This window comes from Castanea sativa, chromosome 7 (assembly GCF_040712315.1).
Source record: "Castanea sativa cultivar Marrone di Chiusa Pesio chromosome 7, ASM4071231v1".
In the NCBI taxonomy this organism is placed as follows: Eukaryota; Viridiplantae; Streptophyta; class Magnoliopsida; order Fagales; family Fagaceae; genus Castanea; species Castanea sativa.
Window position 1 is genome coordinate 39,696,271 of NC_134019.1, and position 21,268 is coordinate 39,717,538.

At 34.5% G+C, this 21,268-nt stretch overlaps 3 protein-coding genes across 4 annotated transcripts in view; 2 read left to right on the forward strand and 1 right to left on the reverse strand.

Moving 5' to 3' along the window:
- LOC142644726 (putative disease resistance protein At1g50180) overlaps window positions 1-21,268 on the reverse strand; it is a 51,858-nt gene that overhangs the window by 21,274 nt on the left and 9,316 nt on the right. Inside the window, exon 4 of one of the 2 annotated variants that reach the window (XR_012845980.1) lies at window positions 19,275-19,500. The gene's annotated coding sequence lies outside the window, so the exon portion shown is untranslated. Of the gene's footprint in view, window positions 1-19,126; window positions 19,501-21,268 lie in introns of those variants that run through there. The other variant, XM_075819305.1, reaches the window with a different exon arrangement.
- LOC142644440 (uncharacterized) lies at window positions 9,796-10,950 on the forward strand. Its single transcript, XM_075819056.1, has one exon. It carries the CDS (start codon window positions 9,796-9,798, stop codon window positions 10,948-10,950), a length of 1,155 nt encoding a protein of 384 aa, XP_075675171.1.
- Window positions 13,027-13,889, forward strand: LOC142644441 (uncharacterized). Its single transcript, XM_075819058.1, has 2 exons — window positions 13,027-13,302; window positions 13,404-13,889. The coding sequence occupies exons 1-2, from the start codon at window positions 13,027-13,029 to the stop codon at window positions 13,887-13,889; spliced, it is 762 nt and encodes a 253-aa protein (XP_075675173.1).

Genomic DNA, 21,268 nt, shown 5'->3' on the forward strand with positions numbered 1-21,268 from the left:
CAAATTTATAAATTTAATTTATGAGTCATTTATCATTAGAATTCATAATTTTTAACATATAATTCAAAAAATAATTAATTATTCTTTGTACCCATATTATTGTTAATTGTTAAATTGGGTTAAGACTTATGGTCTGTTTGGAAGTTAAAAAAAGGAGGGGAAGTAGAGTAAAGGAAGGGAGAGTAATTCAATTACATTGTTTGGAAGTTTTTTAAGAGATGAGGGAGAGGAGTTTGGAGGGGTTTCAATTACCTACAACCCCTCATTTTTAATTCCCCCAAATTGGAGAGATTTGAAGGGTGAGTAGAGTAGATAAATTATTGACCAAATAAATTCTCCAATTTACCCTTTCTAAATTAACAAAATTACAAAACAATTATATAAATAATCTTTGTTTGTTTCCTGAGAAAATTTAACACTATAAATAACAAATCTTCCCAGTACTTTCTTACAAACCAAATACAATTTCTACTAAATTTAGTATCTTTACAGTGTCTATCCAATATTTTCCTAGCACTAAACAAAAAAGAGAAACCCAAAACCGAATACTACACAAAGTCTCTAATTGCATAGATCCAACAATCCAATACCCAAATCCAAAACTAACTCTTTCTCTCTCTTCCTGACACGCACATATACCTTATCACCATCATTTCTTCAAGATTTGAGCCCCGATTCTTGGGTTTCCGATTGAGATTTAATCCGAACTTTTTGGGAAAATCTATATTTTTTTCTCAGAGATTTGCTATGGCTAACTAGAAGATCGACGGTCAAGATCGCGCGAACCAATACGACGGCGAGGAATACGAAGACTCGTCGTCGTCGTCGTCGATGTCGATGTCAATGGAGGACTCGATTTTGTTGTGCAGTGTTGGATCTGGAGCGAGTTCGAGCGGTTCGCGGGAGAACAATGAGTCAAGGAGCGAGATTGGGCTAACGGAGCTTTCACGGATATTCTCGTGGACAGAGATCTGTTGCTTCAGTAGAGCTAAAAAACTGTTGGGTTGCTCAGAAAATTATAATTTTACTTTTGGATGCCATATGATAGACTGAGGTGGAGTTGGCTTTTTGTTTGGTTGGTGAGAAATGCAAGGAAATTGTAGAAATTTATGAAGGATTTTTATTTTTATTATTTTTAGGTAATAAAAATTATTTTAGAATAATTAATAGTAGTATTTGATGGAATGAAAATGTTAATTAAATAATTATTTAATCTAACAAATTAATTATAGACCAATGTTGCAAGTTCATTTTCAAATAGGGGTAAATTTGTCTATTCAAATTATTTCCTCTCCTTTCCATTCTAATTTTTAAAACATCCAAACAAGAGATAGGGCTAATTACTCCCTTCCCCTTACTAATTTTAAAAACATCCAAATAAGGTGGAGGAAAACCACTCACCTCTACTCTCCTCCCTATCTAAACTTCCAAATAGGCCATTAAGAATGTCTATTTTTCATTCTTTGGCCTTATGCCCATTTTATATATGCGGCAACTGTGTATACTTGTTCCTTATACATCAATTTTTTGTTTACTAAAGTTTTTTTTTTACATGCATTAGTACTGTAATTATAATGTAGTAGTAAGAGTTAAGGCTTTGTTGTGTTAGGAAAGCTTTATCTGTTTAGACAATGTGCTGAGATTATTTGCAACTAAATTTAGAGTAATAACGAGTCTCCTCTTAAAAAAAAATTAAAAAAAAAAAGAAAAAAAAAAGAAAAGAAAAGTAGTAACTGAAAGAGGAAATTTGTTTCATTGAACATATCAGTCCATGGCCCATTTGATCTTTTATTAACATATTGCTTCAAATTTTACCTTATTATTATAAAATTTGTTAGAATTATGAGGTTAAATAATTAAATCTACTATTTCCTGTAAATTTAATATTTTGGGAGAATTATAATTTAACATGATATTAAGGCAACGTTTGCGTTTGGCATTAGCTTAAAAAGCCAGTTTTTTTTACTATTCAATTTATTTTTACTACTATTCATGGGTCTCATTGCACTTTTTGATACTATTTGTGAGTCTCATTCAGTGGCAGCTCTAGAAATTTTGTTCAAAGTGTCTCTTAGGAAACATAAATTACATAATCTTATTTCTTTTTAGCCTTTAGGTAATTAGGTTTGATTCAATGTTAGTAATTCCATTCTGTTCCGGTCATAACAACTAGAAAATATCGTGCCAGTAAACAAACCGAAACAGTAACCCACCCTATTCCACTTTGGAAAAAAATTTGGGTCATTCCGGTCTATTTCGGATGTTTCGGTAAATACCAGTCGAAATTCAAGATTCGGCCAGCATGAAGTTTGTACTTAAAAAAAAAATGTTCTTAAAACCAAAACAAATTTGCATTCTATAAACCAAAAAATAAATAAATAAATAAATTAAATGAACAAAGATACCTGTATAGCTAAAAAAATCGTATTGAGAAATTTGAGACTCAAAACTTGAGAAGAGGCACTACCGCACTAGTATTGGTAGAAGACACAAAAGTTACAAACAAGGAGGAAGGTAAAACATAGCTGTAAAAGTGTAGATAAAGATGTGATAAAATTTAAAAGTATGAAGTGTAAAAATCGATGAGACAAAGATGTGTCTAGTTAAGAATAAACAAGAAAAAATAATTAAAAATGAGAAGTAAGTAATATATATCTGGTGAGGAAAAATAATATTGTACTAAAAAATAATAAAAGGTTGAAAATTGTGTTGTATTGGGCAGTGTGCTTAGTTGAAAGAATCAAGCCACTGCCTACCATGTAGTAGTTTTATTATAATTTTTTTTTTTTTAAGATTTTAGTTCAATTTTTTCTGAGTTTTTTCTTTTTGCTTGAAAGACCCCAATATAATGTTAAGTTGCTCAAATTATAGACTAAAGTTTAATTTTATTAGCATAAAAAAAATTCAGGGTGGCCCCAAAAATTTTTTAAAGGTAAATAAATATAAAATTTTAAATTATTATATATAATTTTTTATTTCAACCTGACCATAAGGTAGCGCCACCACTAGTCTCACTGTACTATTTTAGCTATCTGTTAGTTTTATTTATAGTACTTTTAGCAAAAAAAATTTCAGTTTCAACTAAATAAGTCGTTGCCAAACAAAAATAGACAACTTAAACTTTTGAAAAAGTTGGTAATTTAACAAAGACTCCCTACTTTAACAAGGCTCAAATTTATATACTGAAGATTAATTGCATTTTATCAAAATGTTCTAAATAAAATGGTTTTTCTCATCTATATATATATATATATATATATATATATATATAACTGAAACTTTTGAAGCTCCCACAAATTTTCATTAGCACAATATTAAAAAAAAAGTAATAAAAGTTTTCTAAAACCCGATGCTCTGCCTTTCCCTTTCGCGATGCTCTGCCATCTCTTCCCTGCCTTCCTCTACCAACTCCTCCTCGATCAGACCCACGACAAACCAGCAGCAAAGCATCGCATCGCATCTAATGACCCACAGACACAAAAGCTTTGAAAAACCAGTGGCGGCGCCACATATAGGTCAGGGTCGTCCCAGGACCACCCTGACCTGAATTCTTTTTTTTTTAATTTTATATATATATAATAAAAAAAATTTATTTATCTACCTTTAAAAAAAATTAGGAACACCCTCAAAAAAAATTAGGAACACTCAAAAAAATTTTATGCCAATAAAATTAAATTTTGGTAGATTATTTGTTACATTTTGGCTGGTACCAGTTTTTAGAAGAAAAAATGAAAAACTCTTAAACTGACAAACTTGTCAGCATAGCATGTCATTACTTGCGTCGAATGCCTAAAAAACAAATCCAGTTATCGCAAAGGTCGCCCTTTATTCTTCTTCCTTTTCGTCTTCTTTGCTTCGTCTCAGACGTTCTGCTAGTTTACCTCTTCTTTCTTTTTTTACTCTAGTTTTTGCTTTGTCAATTTTTTTCTTTAGTTTGTTTTTTAGACTTTTAGCTTGCTAACCCCACTCACGTGACAAAACTCAAAAAGCTAACAAAATATTTTGATTTCAAACTTATTTATTGAGTCTTGCCTCTTTCCAATATGATATACATCTATACACTCTTATTGTACTATTTTTTGTTGTTGTTTTTCATTATTTAATTACATATTTATGTTTTAATATTCTAAAACAGTAATTGTTATGTAATAACTAAATGATTTGAGTGTCAAAAAAGAAAAACTAAATGATTTGTTTTATTTGAGGTTTACTTATTTGGATCAATAATTTTATGTTGTATAAGAAAATATAAATATATATTATTTTTAATTTTTTTTAGAAACTCCGAAATACCTTGAAACGGTACGTCGAAATAGATCTATACCGAAATATTCCGTTCCACTAAACAAACCGAAACATGGTCCAAAAAGGTATTCATAACATTACTTACAAGCAAAAAGAAAAAGCTAAAAAAAATTCGAACTTAAATCTAAAAAAGAAAAAATTATAACAGAGAGTTTGAAGAAAAAAAAAATTGTAACAGAACAAATCCACCGAGGAACACCCTGAGAAACAATCCTGGAGCCGCCACTGTGAAAAACCCCACTTTGAAAAACCCCACTTTTTTCTGTCCAACGTCTCTTATGCTCTTTGATAACTTCTTAACTCTTCGACAACTTCAGAAGCCAGAAATACTTCCTTAGAATTATCCCAAATCTGCCAATCTGATGCTTCTCTTTTTGTATCTTGGTCTCTTCTCTTCTTCTCCGTTGTTTCTTGTGAGCTTTGCAATACAATTTTTTCATCGTGGTCTCTGCTTGTTCCTCACTCTCGGTCTTCTTCGTTTTTTCTATCAGATCTTTCTCTGTTGGTTACCGCTTCTCTCTATTGGTTTTTGAGTTTTGCTTTGGGTTATCAAGTTATGAACGATGAAAGGTAAAAAGAGCCAACAGCCAAGACTTTTATTTTGTAAATTTTGAAATGTAAGTACATATTGGAAGAGAACATGTGGAGGAGATAATATGAAGATTATGAAAATAAATAAAACCTAAAAGCAACAGAGCATGAGTGGAGGTGAAAAAACGTTAGTTATAAAAAATGAAAAAAAATATTGTTGTCAAATGTTACGTACTTGAGTACTTGAGATGAGATGTGTAACAAAAATATTGTTAAAGATATTACAAATTGACATGATGTTAAAGTATGCTATTAGGGTATATATTAGTAAATTATTTATAAAAAAAATTGGTCAAAAATTAAGTAGCTTGAAGAAGTTGAGAAAAGAGAAGAGCCTAAGAAATGGAGGAAATACATTCTTGAAAAGCATTAGATAAAGCTTGAAGATGTATGAACAATTGTTTATTAATTCTATTTACTGGGTCTTTTGTAATACTTAATTATTAAACCAAATGTAACAGCACATTATGATTATAGAAATATATTACTTTGTAATATTTGTATTTAATTATCTCATTTTTAATATTACTTCATAATATTACATGTTCTATCTTATATTAAAGCCAATTTAGATTCCAATAATCGAAATTTGGGAAATATTTAAACTTGAACATGTTAACATTTGATTTAATTTAAAACAATTTTATACATCGCATGGGTTAGCGAGTAATTGATAAAAAATAGAAAGCATAATTACAACAAACCCATTAATCATCAATTACAATCAATCAAGATAAAACATGTGTCTAAACTAATCCTTCAATTAATTGAAGCATGTGACGAACACATGATTGACTTAACTCTTTTTTTTTTTTTAGGTAGGCGTGATCGACTTAACTTTATTACTGATCAGTTCACTACTGTTTTCAGTGGGCTCTTTAGTGTGACTACATCATTTAGTCTTAGGCATTTGGTCATTTGCAAAATACGACACCATTGTACAATAGAGATGCCCAAGCGAGAAGCGTCTTTCACCTTTTTAACATTTCTTTTCTTGTTTGTTTAACGGTTGTGATACCTTGCTTGGATACTCCATTCTTGTTCATCTCTTTTCTTTTGCGTCTGTCCTTGGATGATGAATAAATTCAAGAATTATCTTATTCTGCAATCTTTCTCATTTATCACACTAATTTAATTTTTTTTTTTTAACTTTACTTTTATTTGTGCTTTTAATCTTTGTATTTTACATTCAAATTTATAAATTTAATTTTTTATGAGTTGTTTATCATTAGAATTCACAATTTCAACATATAATTCAAAAATAATAATTAATTATTCTTCCTTTTTGTTTTATTTTTAATTGTTAAATTGGACTAAGAATATTTATTCCTCATTCTTTGCATCATGCTCATTTATGTGGAAACTGTGAGTACTTGTTCCTTATAAATCAATGTTTTGTTTAGGAAAGATTATTTAAATGCAGTAGTATGGAATCAAAGTAGCAGTAAGACCACCGCGTACTCTTGATGCAGTGGTCACTCTACAAGTATAAGTGCTTGTGGGTATGGGGGGCAAGGGCCGGGGCTCAAGTCTCCAAGAGGGAGCATCACACACATATACACTTAGATTAGGTTAAAGTAAAATTTATATCTTATATAAAAATAAATAAATAAATAAAGGAGTTAGGGCTTTTTTGTTTTGGGAAAACTTTATATTTTTAGAAAATGTGCTGAGACTATTTACAATTAAATTTTAGAGTAATATTTGTTTCATTCAACTTCAGTGCTGTCCATAGCCCATTTTGATTTTTTATTTATTTATTTATTAATACTGTGCATCAATTTTTACCTTATGATTGAATATGATAAGATTGATTTATCTAAAAAGCTCTAAATAAAATGGTTTTTCTCATATTGATAAAAAATAGAGAGCATAATTACAAATTTACCATCTGTGCTGCTCACTGCTTTGTTACAATTAACTCATTAATTAGTTAAAACCAATTAAGATAAACCATATGTCTAAACTACTCCTTACATTAACTGAAGCATGTGACAAATACGTGACTGACTGATGATTATTCCTGAATCAATATTAAAGGGTTGAGTAATATCCTTTTTGTGTCCAAAATCCAAATGGAGCCAAGCGAGCCACACCAATTGCTAAAAGCCAGTGAAAGGATATATATACAGGGGTGGAGCTACACGTATAATATTTTTTAATACTATATAGAAATATTTAACATTTTTAATTATTTGCCTACAAAACTGGGACTCAGTTCTCCCAAATATTTGAGCTAGTCAAATTATGCTCTTAAAAAAATTGTCCAATTGATCTAGTAGTTATAGAGAATTTTTTTTTTTTTCTCATATTCTTTTTTATTGTAAAATGTGTTCTTGTATATGTTAAAGTTTTAGATCATTTATGTCTTTGAATACTTCATTGGTTCAATTGAAATTCTTTACTCACTTTGGTAGACAATTTAATAATTTATATTAAAAATGAAAGCTTTAAGGATATTCACTATGAAGGATACCAAGTTATATGTGTGTATAGATTCATGTGTTTGTGCATATTTATGAAAGTTTGTATAAGCTAATAAATTAGTACCATAAGTTGGCCCCTTTGCTACGCCCTTGTGTGTGTGTGTGTATATATATATATATATATATATATATATTATCTTACCATTATGAATTAATATAATGCAACACACAAAATCCATTGAGAAATTATCATAACCGGCAATGAGGAAATTGACTCACTATTGGGGGGGAGTGTGTGATAGCGCATATAACCGGCTAGCTAGCAAGGGTACTATCATATAATATGGTCAATATTAAGATGAAATTAAGTATGGAGAGATAAATGAAAGTATTCAAGTAAATTTTGCTGTAAGGAAAGTGAGATACTTTGGAACCCATACTACTATTATCGTAAACTTTTAAAAACAGAGAGAAAGAGAGTTTTTTTAATACAAAAGGTGAGGAAAGGAGAAATGGACAGTATCAATGAATCAATCATGTGACTACACTCCGTTTGTTTCGGTATAAAATATTTTCATGAAAATATTTTTAAATTTTACGATATTTATTTTATAGTAAAATATTTTCAGTCAACCAAATCAACCTAAGCAAATTTATGTAAAATATTTTACACTTCAAACTTTGGTAAAACATTTTAGATTTCCTCACTCCCTTGCACTTGATACTTATCTCTCCTTCCCTCCCATAGTCACTTTCATGCTCAAAATCTCCCTCTCAAATTTCTCTCCAAAAAACCCAGCCACCACCAATCACCGGCTCCAAGGTCTGAGGCACCATTGGCAAGAACGAGGCACCGTTGTGTCTTAGCATTTTGCGCTTTAGCTCATTCTAGTGACATTCAATATGCCCGTGTGCTTTTTTCTCAGATTGAAAGGCCCAATACTTCTCCATAGTTGTCTTTTTCCTAAGGGTTGTATCTTGGCCGCCTAAATTCCCAAAAGGCAGTAGCCAAAATTTTCTCCAGTCTTATGGATCAGGCTATTCTCCATAGCCTCCAGAACTTGCAGCTCACTAAAGAAGAAGAGGAAGACATCCTCATTACAGTTACAAACAGTCCTGACCTTCTTAAAGAATGCTCCTTAAGTCTCTTTGGGCGTCTTCTCTCAGATCAGCAACAGAACCAGCGAGTTTTGAAGAACACACTTAGATCAGCATGGAAAATGGGTTCAGATATGAGGATAGTTGATGTTGGAAATAACATTTTTCAATTTAAGTTTAGTTCTCAGTATCAACTAGAATGGGTTGAGAAGAGTGGGCCTTGGTGTTTTGATAATAATCTCTTGTTGCTTTGCAGATGGAAAAAGGAGCTTTCATCTACAAATATCACTTTCACCCACTCGCCCTTCTGGGTCCAAATTTGGGGACTTCCATTTGAGCACATGTCACAAGAAACAGGGAAGGATATTGGAAGTAAAATAGGAAGATTTATTGAAGTTGATAAGCGCTCATGGCAATTTGATCAGGCCAAATTTATGAGAGTTAGAGTAGATTTGGAGATTGACAAGCCGCTACGAAGGGGAGGATATATTACAAGCACTGAAGGTTAACGTATCTGGCTTTCCTTCAAGTACAAAAGGCTTCCTACAGTCTATTTCATTTGTGGGAAGCTTGGGCATGATGATAAACACTGCCCAACATCCACTAACTGGCAAAATGTTGTTCGTCAGTATAGAGACTGGTTAAAAGCAGGATGGACAGTGAAAGAAGTCACTAGGGACAAGGCTGCTAGCAATGGAAGCCGAGAAGCCTCTGAAGCTTCCGAGGAACGGGAAACAGGTGGAAAATTCCGTCAGGTGATCGATGAGACGGGTGTTCATACTTCGGAAAGCAGTTGGGGTTTTGAAAACGCAGGCGGGAATCCAAGAGTTGGTAAAGGTGAAGTCTGTGGAATTGGTAACAGTACACGTGTGACAAGACTGCCATTAGCGAAAAATCGGGCAAAAGGTGACAGCTCCGAACAGGTAATGAGCACTCTAGAACCTAGTGCAAAGTCTAGTACTCAGCTGAGTGCGCCAAATGCTGATATTACAAAAGGGCCTAAAGGCTTCCTATCACAAATGGGCCCAATTAAACAAGTCAGTGTTGATATGGAAGAAGTCACCAGCCTAATGAAACAAGGAGCGGCCCATATGGCCACTGATGGAGTTGATTTGCCAGCCTAGGTCCAAGATGAAGATAAGCAAATTAAGAGCAAGGGCAGCTGGAAGAAATTAGCCCGTGGAAAAGGAAAAAATAAAGAAGAAGAAATGTCAGCCCATAAAACTGAAGTAGGAGTTAAACGTTTGATAAAGTTTGAAGCCACTAAGGAAACTGAAGTCAGGCCTCAAAAGCGAGTCTGTGTAGTACAGCCCCCAGGTAACGCTATCTCCCTCAATGAAACGGCAGCGATTGCTGGGCAGCGCCGCCGAGAGCAATGATTTGCCTAGGATGGAACTACCGGGGGCTTGGGAACCCCCGGACAGTTAATGTGGTGTGTGGTTTCGTGCAACGGTGGGATCCCAAGATCGTCTTCTTGTCGGAGACGAAACTAAAAAGAGCTGGTGTGGAAAGAATAAAAAGAAAGGTTCAGATTTTTGATGGTATGATTGTTCCAAGTGATGGGAAAAGTGGTGGGCTTGCTATGTTATGGAAGAAGGATGTAAAATTAGAGATCATGGGTTACTCAAAAAATCACATTGATGCCATAATTACAGAATCGTCGTCTGGTTTTAAGTGGAGAATTACTGGTTTTTATGGTCACCCGGAAGCTCATCTAAAACACGAATCATGGAAGCTATTGGAAAATCTCAATGGTCGATATAATTTGTCATGGATATGTTTTGGAGATTTTAATGAGGTTGTCTCCATGGATGAAAAACTTGGGGGAGTGATAAGATCCCAACAACAGATGGATGGCTTTCGTAATGCCATAAATAGTTGTGGTTTTAAGGATTTAGGCTATAGTGGCCCAGATTTTACATGGTGTAATAATAGAGAAGGAAGCCACAGAATCTACTTGAGGCTCGATCGTGCTCTGGCTACAACTGGTTGGTGTGACCATTTTCCTGAGGTAAGAGTCCATCATTTATTTGACTCCACATCAGATCATTGTGTGCTTTTAATCTCGGATTCTCTTATTGCCAGACCTCTTCAAAAACGTCGCTTTCATTTTGAAGCAATGTGGACGAAGAGGGATGATTGCAGGGAGGTTATTAAAGATGTTTGGGAAAGCAGCATTAATATGAATAGCCCCGATGGCTTGGCTGAAGGACTTAAAAGGTGTGCAGCTGATTTATCACATTGGAACAGAAATGTTTTTGGTCATGTGTCGAGACAAATCCAAGCCAAAAGGAAAGTTTTTAATTCTCTAATTCTCCGAGATAGGGATGGCTATTATGGGGCAGAAATAAACAGGTTTAGAAAGGAGATAAGTGATCTTCTGGATAGTGAGGAAATCATGTGGAGTCAACGTTCAAAGGCTCTTTGGCTAAAGGAGGGTGATCGGAACACAAAATTTTTCCACCATCGTGCCTCTAAAAGACGAAGGAAAAACACCATTAATGGAATCTGGGATGCTAATGGAATCTAGTGTGAGACAGATGAGAGTATAGCTTCAGCTGCCTTATCATATTTTGAAAACCTCTTCACCACCTCCTGTCCTAGCAGAATCCGAGAGGTAATAAGCTCTATACCCACACGAGTCACCTGGGAAATGAATCAACAGCTTATTAAGGAGTTTTCAAGGAAGGAAGTCCTAATAGCTCTTCGACAAATGAACCCCACCAAGGCCCCGGGACTAGATGGTATGCCAGCTATATTTTATCAAAAATATTGGAGTATTGTAGGAAATAATGTTACAAACATGGTTCTTAATGTTCTTAATTCAAACATGTCTATAGCTGAAATTAATAGAACCAATATCACTCTTGTGCCAAAGGTTAAGAATCCATCAAAGATGTCCATATTTAGGCCAATCAATCTTAGTAATGTGGCCTATAAGCTTGCTGCAAAAGTCTTAGCTAATAGACTAAAAACTGTCTTGCCTTGTATTATATCTGAAAATCAGAGCGCATTCCTCTCTGAAAGGCTGATTACAGACAATGTTTTGGTTGCTTTTGAAATTATGCATTATCTGAATAATAAGAGAGATGGCAAGGATAGTTTTATGTCTATAAAGCTTGATATGAGTAAAGCTTTTGATAGGATTGAGTGGCGCTTTGTTGAAGCTGTCATGGAAAAATTAGGATTTCATGAAAAATGGATTGGGCTTATTATGCATTGTATCACTACTGTTTCTTATTCTATGCTCATTAATGGTGTTGCTCATGGTTGTATTATGCCTACTAGAGGTTTGCGTCAAGGTGACCCTCTGTCCCCATATCTTTTTATCTTATGTGCAAAAGGTCTTTCAGCGCTTATTAATGAAGTTGCTAGGGATCAAGCTCTCCATGGAATCTCAATATGTCGTGGATGCCCAAGAGTAACTCATTTGCTGTTTACTGATGACAGCCTCCTATTTTGCCAAGCCAAGGAGCAAGAGTGTAGAAAACTTATTGAAATTCTTGACTTGTATGGTGCTGCTTCTGGGCAAATGATAAATACAAATAAATCTTCAGTCTTTTTTAGCAAAAACACCACTCAAGCAACTAAGGATGAGGTGATGAACATTCTTGGTCCAATGCAAGACACTAGGCACTCCAAGTATCTTGGTCTCCCCTCTCTTATTGGGAAATCAAAATCTCAAATCTTTGCAGAAATCAAGGAAAGGGTTGGAAGAAAGCTCTCGGGGTGGAAGGAAAAAATCCTCTCTATGGGGGGCAAAGAAATTCTTATCAAAGCTGTAGTCCAGGCAATTTCCATATATTCAATGAGTTGTTTCCAACTCCCCAAGGGACTTTGTGAAGAGCTAGAGGGTATCACTAGAAGATTTTGGTGGGGCCAAAAGCTGCAAGAATCTAAAATTGCTTGGATTGGATGGAGAAAATTATGTCACTCAAAGCTCAAAGGGGGCATGGGGTTTAGAAACCTCCAAGCCTTTAACTTAGCCATGCTAGCTAAGCAAGGATGGAGGCTCCTCACCAACCAAAATTCCTTAGTGGCAAAAATCTTCAAGGCTAAATATTTCCCTAATGGAGATGTTCTCAAAACCAAGCTTGGTAGCAACCCCTCCTATGCATGGAGAAGCATTTATAATAGCTTGGAGGTAATTCGAAGAGGCACGAGATGGAGAGTGGGAAATGGTAAAATGATACACATTTGGGATGACAAGTGGTTGCCTACTCCAACTACATACAAGGTAATCTCTCGCCCAAGGGACTTTGATGACTACCCTATGGTATCTTCACTCATTGATGAAGGCTCTAAGAGTTGGAAGATTAATTTGGTTAGAGAGCTTTTCCTGCCTTTTGAAGCCGAGACTATCCTAAGAATCCCATTGAGCTTCTCTCTCCCTGAGGACAAATTTATTTGGGTGGGAAACAAAAGGGGGGACTTCTCTGTAAAAAGTGCTTATCACATTGCAGCTAATATTGTTGATGCACATGAGGGTGGAAAATGATCTTTAGGTGATGTAAGAGCCCCACTTTGGAAAAAAGTTTGGCATCTAAACCTCCCTGCCAAAATCAGAATTTTTGCTTGGAGGGCTTGCAAGAATGCCCTTCCAACTATGGAAAATCTTCGCTCAAGAGGAATTTCTGTGGAAGATCTTTGCCCTCTTTGCAATCAAAGCAGCGAAAGCACTTCTCATGCCTTGATTCATTGTGTTTCCGCTGCTAAAGTTTGGAGTAATTGGACCGATTGCCCCATTAAGTTGCAAGACACTATGTATGACATCTCTGATATTGCTCTTGAACTGCTTAACATTGGTTTTGCTCAAGATCTTGAAGTGCTATTTTCTACAGTCTGGTTTATTTGGTATAACAGAAACCAAGTCATTCATGAGGCATGCTTTAGACCCCCCCTTCATATTTGGGCGTCGGCTCAAAGGCTATATCAGGACTATAATGCTGCAAATTCCAGTCGGCCTCAACTTGTTTTTCCTAGCAACCTGGGTGGACAACTCCCCCTTATGGTTTTTATAAAATCAACGTGGATGGTGCAACCTCTCAAGACCATAGACTCTCGAGTATTGGGGCACTCATAAGAAGCTCTGATGGCTCGGTCATAGCTGCCATTAGCAAGGTTCTCCCTGTGCACTACACAGTGGAAGAAGTTGAAGCAATTGCTTTGGAATGTGGAGTGCTCTTGGCTCAGGAGTTAAACCTCACGGACATCATAGTTGAGTCAGACGCTTTATCTATGCAATTTGTCCAAAAGAAGGAGCTAAATGGCAATATTGGTCATATTCTTCAGGGAGTTCTTTCTGCTCTTTCTGACTTTCGCTCTTGGAAAATTCAGCACTTGAAAAGGGAGTCCAATAGGGCAGCTCATGAGCTTGCTCAGCTGGCTAGAGCTAGTGGGGAATCTCAGATTTGGAAAGGGATGAATCCTCCATGTATTCAAAATCTACTTAGGCAGGAATGTATTTAAGTCTCTTTTCCCTTGTTTTAGCTCCCTGTTGTACTTCTTTTTCTCAGTAAATGAAATTGCAGATTTCCCATAAAAAAAAAAAAAAAAAAAAAGGCCCAATACTTATATGTGGAACACTATGATCAAGGGCTACTATAAAGCCAAAATTCCCACCATGGGGTTTTCATTTTTTCGTCAAATGGCTCAAGAATGCGTTGAAATGGACCGTCGGAGCTTCGTTTTTGAGCTCAAGGCGTGCAAGCAATTTTGTACAGTTTTAGAGGGCATATCGGTTCATTGCTGGGTTTGGAAGATGGGTTTTGAATCTTTTGATTCGGATTTGGTAGTGTGAAATGGGTTGGTCCATTTTTATGGTGAACGTGGGTGTTTGGATTTGTTTGATCAAAGTTTTGTGAGAGATGTGGTAACTTGGACCTCAATGATTGATGGATATGTGGTGCATAATTGTGCGGAGTAGGCATTGGAATTTTTTAATTTGATGCTAGTGAGTGATGTTGAGCCAGATGAGGTTATCATGATGGCTATATTATTATGGAGCAACAGTCATTGATTTATCATCTCAACTTGGTCTATAAAATAAAGCCAATTTTGGAATTTTTGAGCATCTTATTGTATGCGGGATGGTGGACGAACGTATACTTATTCTTGTGTTACAGAGTAAAGTACTTGCCCAGCTTTCTGAAGACAATCTAATTTAATATTGCTACTTGCCCAACGTTTTGAATAAGAAATTAACGTCAGCTTCACTTTAGAAAGTAAATGAATTTGTTTGTTGTAAAGTGAGCAAAAACTTTTATAGATCTTGGCAGAAAGTTTGTTCAAAATTAAGTAAAAACCCGTATTTTTTACTAGCTCTAGTGATCCCTTGTCCGTCTCTTTGTATTTTTTGGAAGTTAATAAAAACAATGTTCTAATTTTTTATTAGTTTTTTTTTTTTTTTTTTTTTTCATTTTACTTTGTGCTAACCACTAGAAAATATTTTACACAGTATTTTCATGTACATTGTCAAACACCGTAAAATGAAAATATTTTCTTGCAAATATTTTACATGTAAATAATAAAATGTGTGTATATTGTGCGTAACAAGCCGTGGGAAATTGACACTGCTAATCATAATAAGCATGTGACTAAGTGACTTTGTCGAATTTGTAGTTTTTTAAAGCATTTTTGGCCAGTGCACAACAATATCAGATTGAGTCCTAGAGAGTTCCACCATAAGTTTCTGATGCCTCAATACTTACCAAAGATCTTCTGCAGGTGAGTTTACTAGTTCTCAAGACTTACTCTTTTCGAGAGCTCTCATGTTCCAAGTTCTAACGCATGGCTACCAAATGTGTAGGTGAGACAGAACATTGGATACAATTAGCTTCCTACAATTTGGGTGAGAACAAATATTTTGGCTATTTGGCAAGATGAAGATAAACAATGACTTGAACATTTAGGCCTGAAGGTGATAAAAATTAATAAGTGGCTTACTTAGGGGTGTTTGGGAGAGTAGTTTGAGTTATGTTGTTTGGATATATTTGATATACATGTGGGTGAAAAAAATGTATTGAAATGTGTGTAATATAGTTTAAAATGTGAAAAAAGTTGCTAAAACTTATCTCCCAAACAGGGCCTAGTGACTCATATAATTCCTTCTCAGTGGATACCACCATTCAGTATAAATGAACAAACCTTAATCAGTTGATTGTTGTGGGAGGCAATCTTAAGTCTTTACTCGCTTGATCTCTCCTTGTAGACCAAATTAAGGAGGAGACATCCAAGGAGACAAAATTCTAACAAATAAATTTCAACTTATACACATAAGCAAAACCAAGTTAACACAATCTGACAAAGGGAAAGATGCAAATGAATATGGCAGACCCCAATAAGTTCACAGGACAATGATTTTAAACATAACCTGTCTTGTAATGTCAACAATTTGAGAATGTAAGCTTATAATGCAGAAATATTTAAGAATGATCAGATAATGCTGTTAATCTAAGATAAAAGAAAATGCATACCTGGATTATTTAGAAATATGAGAAACTATTAGAAGCAGAAAAGAGATTTAAATTCTATGCAACTACTGCCCTGAGAATAAAAATGTAGCACTCCTTTTAACATGAGATTCAAAAGAATTTCTACAACCTTTGGATGAAGAAGTGATGCACAGGTTGAAATACAACTACTGTAGAGTCTCCTAGTATCAAACACTGTTAAATAGTGTTTGTATGTCATATTTTTTGAAAGAAATTAAACTTCCTCATAGTTATTAATTCAATATTTCAATGCTTAAAGTAATGTCAACCATAGGTGTATATATCTAAAGATGAAAGGGGGAAGGTTGTGTGAAAGATCTTTAGTTCTAGTAACACACTCATTAATCACTGCCACTAACAGAAAAGATGAATTATCATTCGATACAATTCTCACAAAATAAATTTTTTTACATCTATCTTTCATATGTAATGGCTAATAAACCCTTACTAATTATAATGGTATCAGGGCCTCATTTTTTTGTTGCACTTGAAATTCTCTTACTTCACAGCCCAAATGTATTTTCAAACTCATCCAGTTCATCTTTATCGTTTGATACTACGCTCAAATTTTTGTTACATTCTGTAATTTGAACTAGTCCATGGTCTTTAGATTTAATAGTGTAAAGGTCCATACAAACTACCTATATTGGAGCATCTTTTCTCACTGCAAACCTTAACATTTATTCACCAGTAAACATAACAGAAGGAAGCATGGCAGCCCACTATAATCACCTTCTTTATAACCTCTCTAGGATGCAAACTTTTTCAAATTTCTCTTTTGCTGGAGTATTTTTCCTTTTTAATTGCAGATTTTTATTAATCGAATGTTGAATACAAGTGCGCCTTTGTTCCTAATTTATCAAGTATCTATGAGGGTACAAAATGTGTTATTGTCGATGTGGACTTCATGACCCATGAATCTTATGCTTAGTGGTTTATGGAAATATGAAAAGGAGATAGAAGAAAACACACATCTGTCAGGGCTGCAAAGGCAACCAAGAGAAGTCTGGGAGCAAGAAGGTTGGTTACTCAATAAGATAGAAGCAAAAGAAGATAGAAGACCCCAATAGTTCACGTCTTTAAAAGGAAGCATATGACTGCTCCAGTAATTTCAAGATGACAATATAAATTTATAATGCAAAATTTTATATTAAGAACAACTACGTAACACAGTTAATCTGAGGGTTTTTTTTTTTTTTTTTTTTTTTTGATGAGATATTAAAGAAATTATTTTCAGCAAAAAAAATTAAAGAATTTATTAAAGGAGAACAGAGAATACAAAACAAGGCCAACTACAGAAATACAGGACAGTGAAGCCCAGGCTAAAGCATACAACAGAGGCAATTTAAGCCCAAAACTCATCACAAGAGACTACATTTTCACAAATTAAAACGAGAGACATTTAAGAACAATTTACAGAAACTTTTACACCAAAATAGTACACCTCTTAATGATATTTAGAATCTTTCCCCCCAGTTATAGGCTTATAGTAGAGAATATTGTTCAATTATTACATTTGGAATTTGGTTTAGGACTCTAATCTACCTCTTAATATTCTTCTTAATTCTTCTCAAAATCTGCTCTTCACAACACAATGACCAATTATGTATAATGGCATTTCTCTGGGACTAAACATAAGACACAGTGGCCCAATGAGCAAGCCAATAAAAAAATGATCTCAGGATTTTCCCTATCAAGTTGGTAATACCCTAGCTCATTAGATCATGCCAGTTGCACTAAGCCTCTGAAACTAAGCAATACCCAATGACAGTTTCCCAGATTCTCTTGGCAAAAGAACATTCTAAGAAAATATGATCTCTGCTCTCAATGCAGTCTCTACAAAACACACACAAGCAGCCACTAGTATAGGCTGTATAGCCCCACTGAGCTAATCTTTCTCTAGTTGTCAGTTTATTTTTTTATTGCCAACCAACCTGTAAAGGTAGACAAGGGATAGCAAATTTGAACAACAACATTCTCCACCATTCCACCTCATCTGCCTCAGCTCCAAGTTCATTGCCGGTGGCTGCACAAGAGTAGCAGCCTGATCTAGTAGCAGACCACCTAGCTTTATCTTCATCTTTAATCTCTAAGCTCAACCAAACACAATACTGGCTTTGTATGATGACTGTCTTCAGACCTTGCAGGTTTCCAAACCCATGTTTTATTCTTCAAACAGAATTCACGTTAGCCTTAGGTTTACATGCTACATCATGGATAACCCTAAAGCCATATTTGCATGAAAGGATCCTAATAGGATCTCAATTATCATGTCATAAGAAAATCCTTCTACGATCCCCTCACATCAAACTTTATGGACTTCCTAGCCTCACTTCTTAGTTTTAGGATTGCTCACCAGCCCCATGTACAATCTTATGGGACCTTTATAGTCCAAAACACCTGCCTTTATACTTGGTTTTATTTATAAATATGACAAACTAAGCTGAAAAGATAACTAATGCCATGAGGTAAAATCTAGAACTCCTCCATTGCCATGGGAGGCAGAAAGTTCTACAATCCTTCAGGTTGAAGTACAACTACAGCAGAACTGCCCAAGTTATAAACTCTAAAATGTTTGGAAAGAAAAAATTGAACTCCTGTATGGTTATCAATTCAAGACTTGCCCAAAACATCAATTGCGGGTAATCTAAGAAATGGAAAACATAAATAATCATTTGATACTATGCTCAACAAAATAATTTCAAAAAACTGTCATACATATGCAATAGCTATGATTCCCCACTAATCACAATAGCATAAAAACCTAAAGACCTCATCTTCCAGTTCACAAGAAGCACTTTACAGCTCATATTCACCCAACACTATTCAACTAGAACTATTTAAATTTTTATTAAGAACAACCAAATTCCTTCTAAAAATTATTATAGAACAGCTCATATTAACCCATCACTATTCCACTCATATATGATCGATGTTGAATTTCTAGAATTCCTATTATGGCATAAAATCTAAAAGGATAAAAACTCCATCAAACATAATTTTCCTGAATAATGGTTTATTTCTCAATTGCACATAACTAACGTTTTAGTTACTATATTGATACGAAAACAGAAGTGATTTCCATCCATGCTAATTGATATTTCTAGCTCAATAAGATATAGTGCTACTGCTTAACACAAGGACAGACTGAACTAACTTCACTATAAACAAAATACATCTAAAATTCAGTGAAATAAACATAACTAAAAGAAATATGAGGAATCCCAAATTAAATGAAGAATAATTTTTCTCCTCTGATGATATATTGGTTTTGTTTATTCAACAGAATACATGAACAAAGAGCGCAATCATAGCAACGCCAGCAAAGCAGAACAAGAAAGCAACACTAAAACAAACACACAAATGCAAACAAACCACCCAACAAAATATCACAACATAGAGTACCATCACCAAACAAACCACCCAACAAAATATCACAATGCAGAGTACCATCACCAAACAAACAATTCTTTACATCACTACACATAGGCATCAAAGAATATGTTTAATGAGTAGGTGTAATCATATCCTTCAAATTGTATAACTGACACCAATCCATACCAGTAGCAAACCATGGATGATTTCACCTGCAAGAAATCCGAAGGAGAATGATTAAGCCCAAAACATCAAAAACGAATTAAAATGAAATATTTTGTAACATGAACTCATTAAAATAACATTTAGAACTATATTTACACCATCAACCAACATATTTATGCAGTAGGAATGAAAAGAAAATAGGACCCAAAAAACAGACAAGCAGCCATAGTATAACCCCACTGAGCTAATCTTTCTCTAATTGTCAGTTTGTTTTTTTATTCCTAATCAACCAACAAAGGCAACCAGGGGATAGCAAGGTTAAACCACCAGAGTCTCCACCATCCCACCTCATCTGCTTTAGCTTTATGTTCATTGCAGATGGCTGCACAAGGGCAGCCATCCTGATCTAGTCACAGACCACCTAGCTTTATCTCCATCTTTAAGCTCAACCAAACACACAGGCATTGTGTATTGATTAATTTTTGGACCTTGCAGGTTTTCAAACCCTTATTTTGTTCATCAAAACTGAATCAACCTTTGCCTCAGATTTAGTTGCTGCACCATGGACAATCCTAAAGCTATACTTCATGAAAAGGATCCTAGTAGGATCCCAATTATCATGTCATAAGAAAGCCTTCTACCATCCCCAACATCAAACACTATGAATCTCCTAACCTCACTTCTAAATTTTAGGATAGCTCTGCAGCCCCATGCACAATGTTGTGGGACCTTTACAGTCCAAAAATATTTGCCATGAGGTAAAATCTAGCACTCTTCTCAGTGCCAATGGAGGCATAGAAAGTTCAAAAATCCTTGAGGTTGAAGAGAAGTGAAACTATGTTGAGCTGTCCAAGTTATAAATTCAAAAATATTTGCAAAGAAATAAAACTCCCATACAGTTATCAACCCAAGGCTCACAAAAATATTAATTATGGGTATACTGAGAATCAAAAACATAATTAATCATTTGATACTACACTCAATAGAAAATTTTCCAAAAAATATGTCCTACATAGGCAATGGCTATGATTCCCAGTAATCACAATAGTTTAACTTCATAAGAACCTCATCTTCTAGTTTACAATAAGAATTTTACAATTCATATTTACCCAACACACTATTCAACTAGATCTATTTAAATTACCATTAAGAACAACCAATACTCTGATTATGTATGATGTTGAATTTATAGAGTTCCAACTATGGCATAAAATCTAAAAGGAATAGAAGTTCCATCTAACACTGTCTGCATAATTTTTTCTTTCTCAATTGCACATAACTAGTGTTTTAGTTAATATATTGATACGGAAAAGGATGCGATTTTTGTCCATGCTAATTGCTATTCCCAGATCAATAAGATACTGTGCTATTGCTTAACACAATGACAGACTGAACTAGCTTCGCAATAAATAATATGCATCTAAAATGCTGTGAGATAAACATAACTTAAAGAAATATGAGGAATCCCACATTAAATGAAGAATTATTTTACTCCTCCAATGATATATTGATTTCCTTTTATTCAAAAGAATGCATCAACAAAGAGTGCAATCATAGCAAAGCCAGCAAAGTGGAACAAGAAAGGAACACTAATGCAAAAACAAACTAGCCAACAAAATATCACAAGGCAAAGTACCATCACCAAACAAACAATTCTACATATGCAATGGCTATGATTCCCCACTAATCACAATAGTATAAGGACCTCATCTTCTAGTTTACAAGAAGTATTTTACAGCTCATATTCAACTAAGAATCTATTCAACTAGAACTAGATAAATTATTATCAAGAACAACCAAATTCCTGTTTAATGA

What these genes read in the sequence shown, in the direction of transcription:
- LOC142644440 (XM_075819056.1), top strand. Translation starts at nt 9,796, where the DNA reads ATGATTTGCCTAGGATGGAACTACCGGGGGCTTGGGAACCCCCGGACA.
- LOC142644441 (XM_075819058.1), top strand. Translation starts at nt 13,027, where the DNA reads ATGGAAAATCTTCGCTCAAGAGGAATTTCTGTGGAAGATCTTTGCCCT. An exon ending in GAAACCAAGTCATTCATGAG is followed by an intron (nt 13,303 to 13,403) that starts GCATGCTTTAGA and finishes TGTTTTTCCTAG; the next exon opens with CAACCTGGGTGGACAACTCC.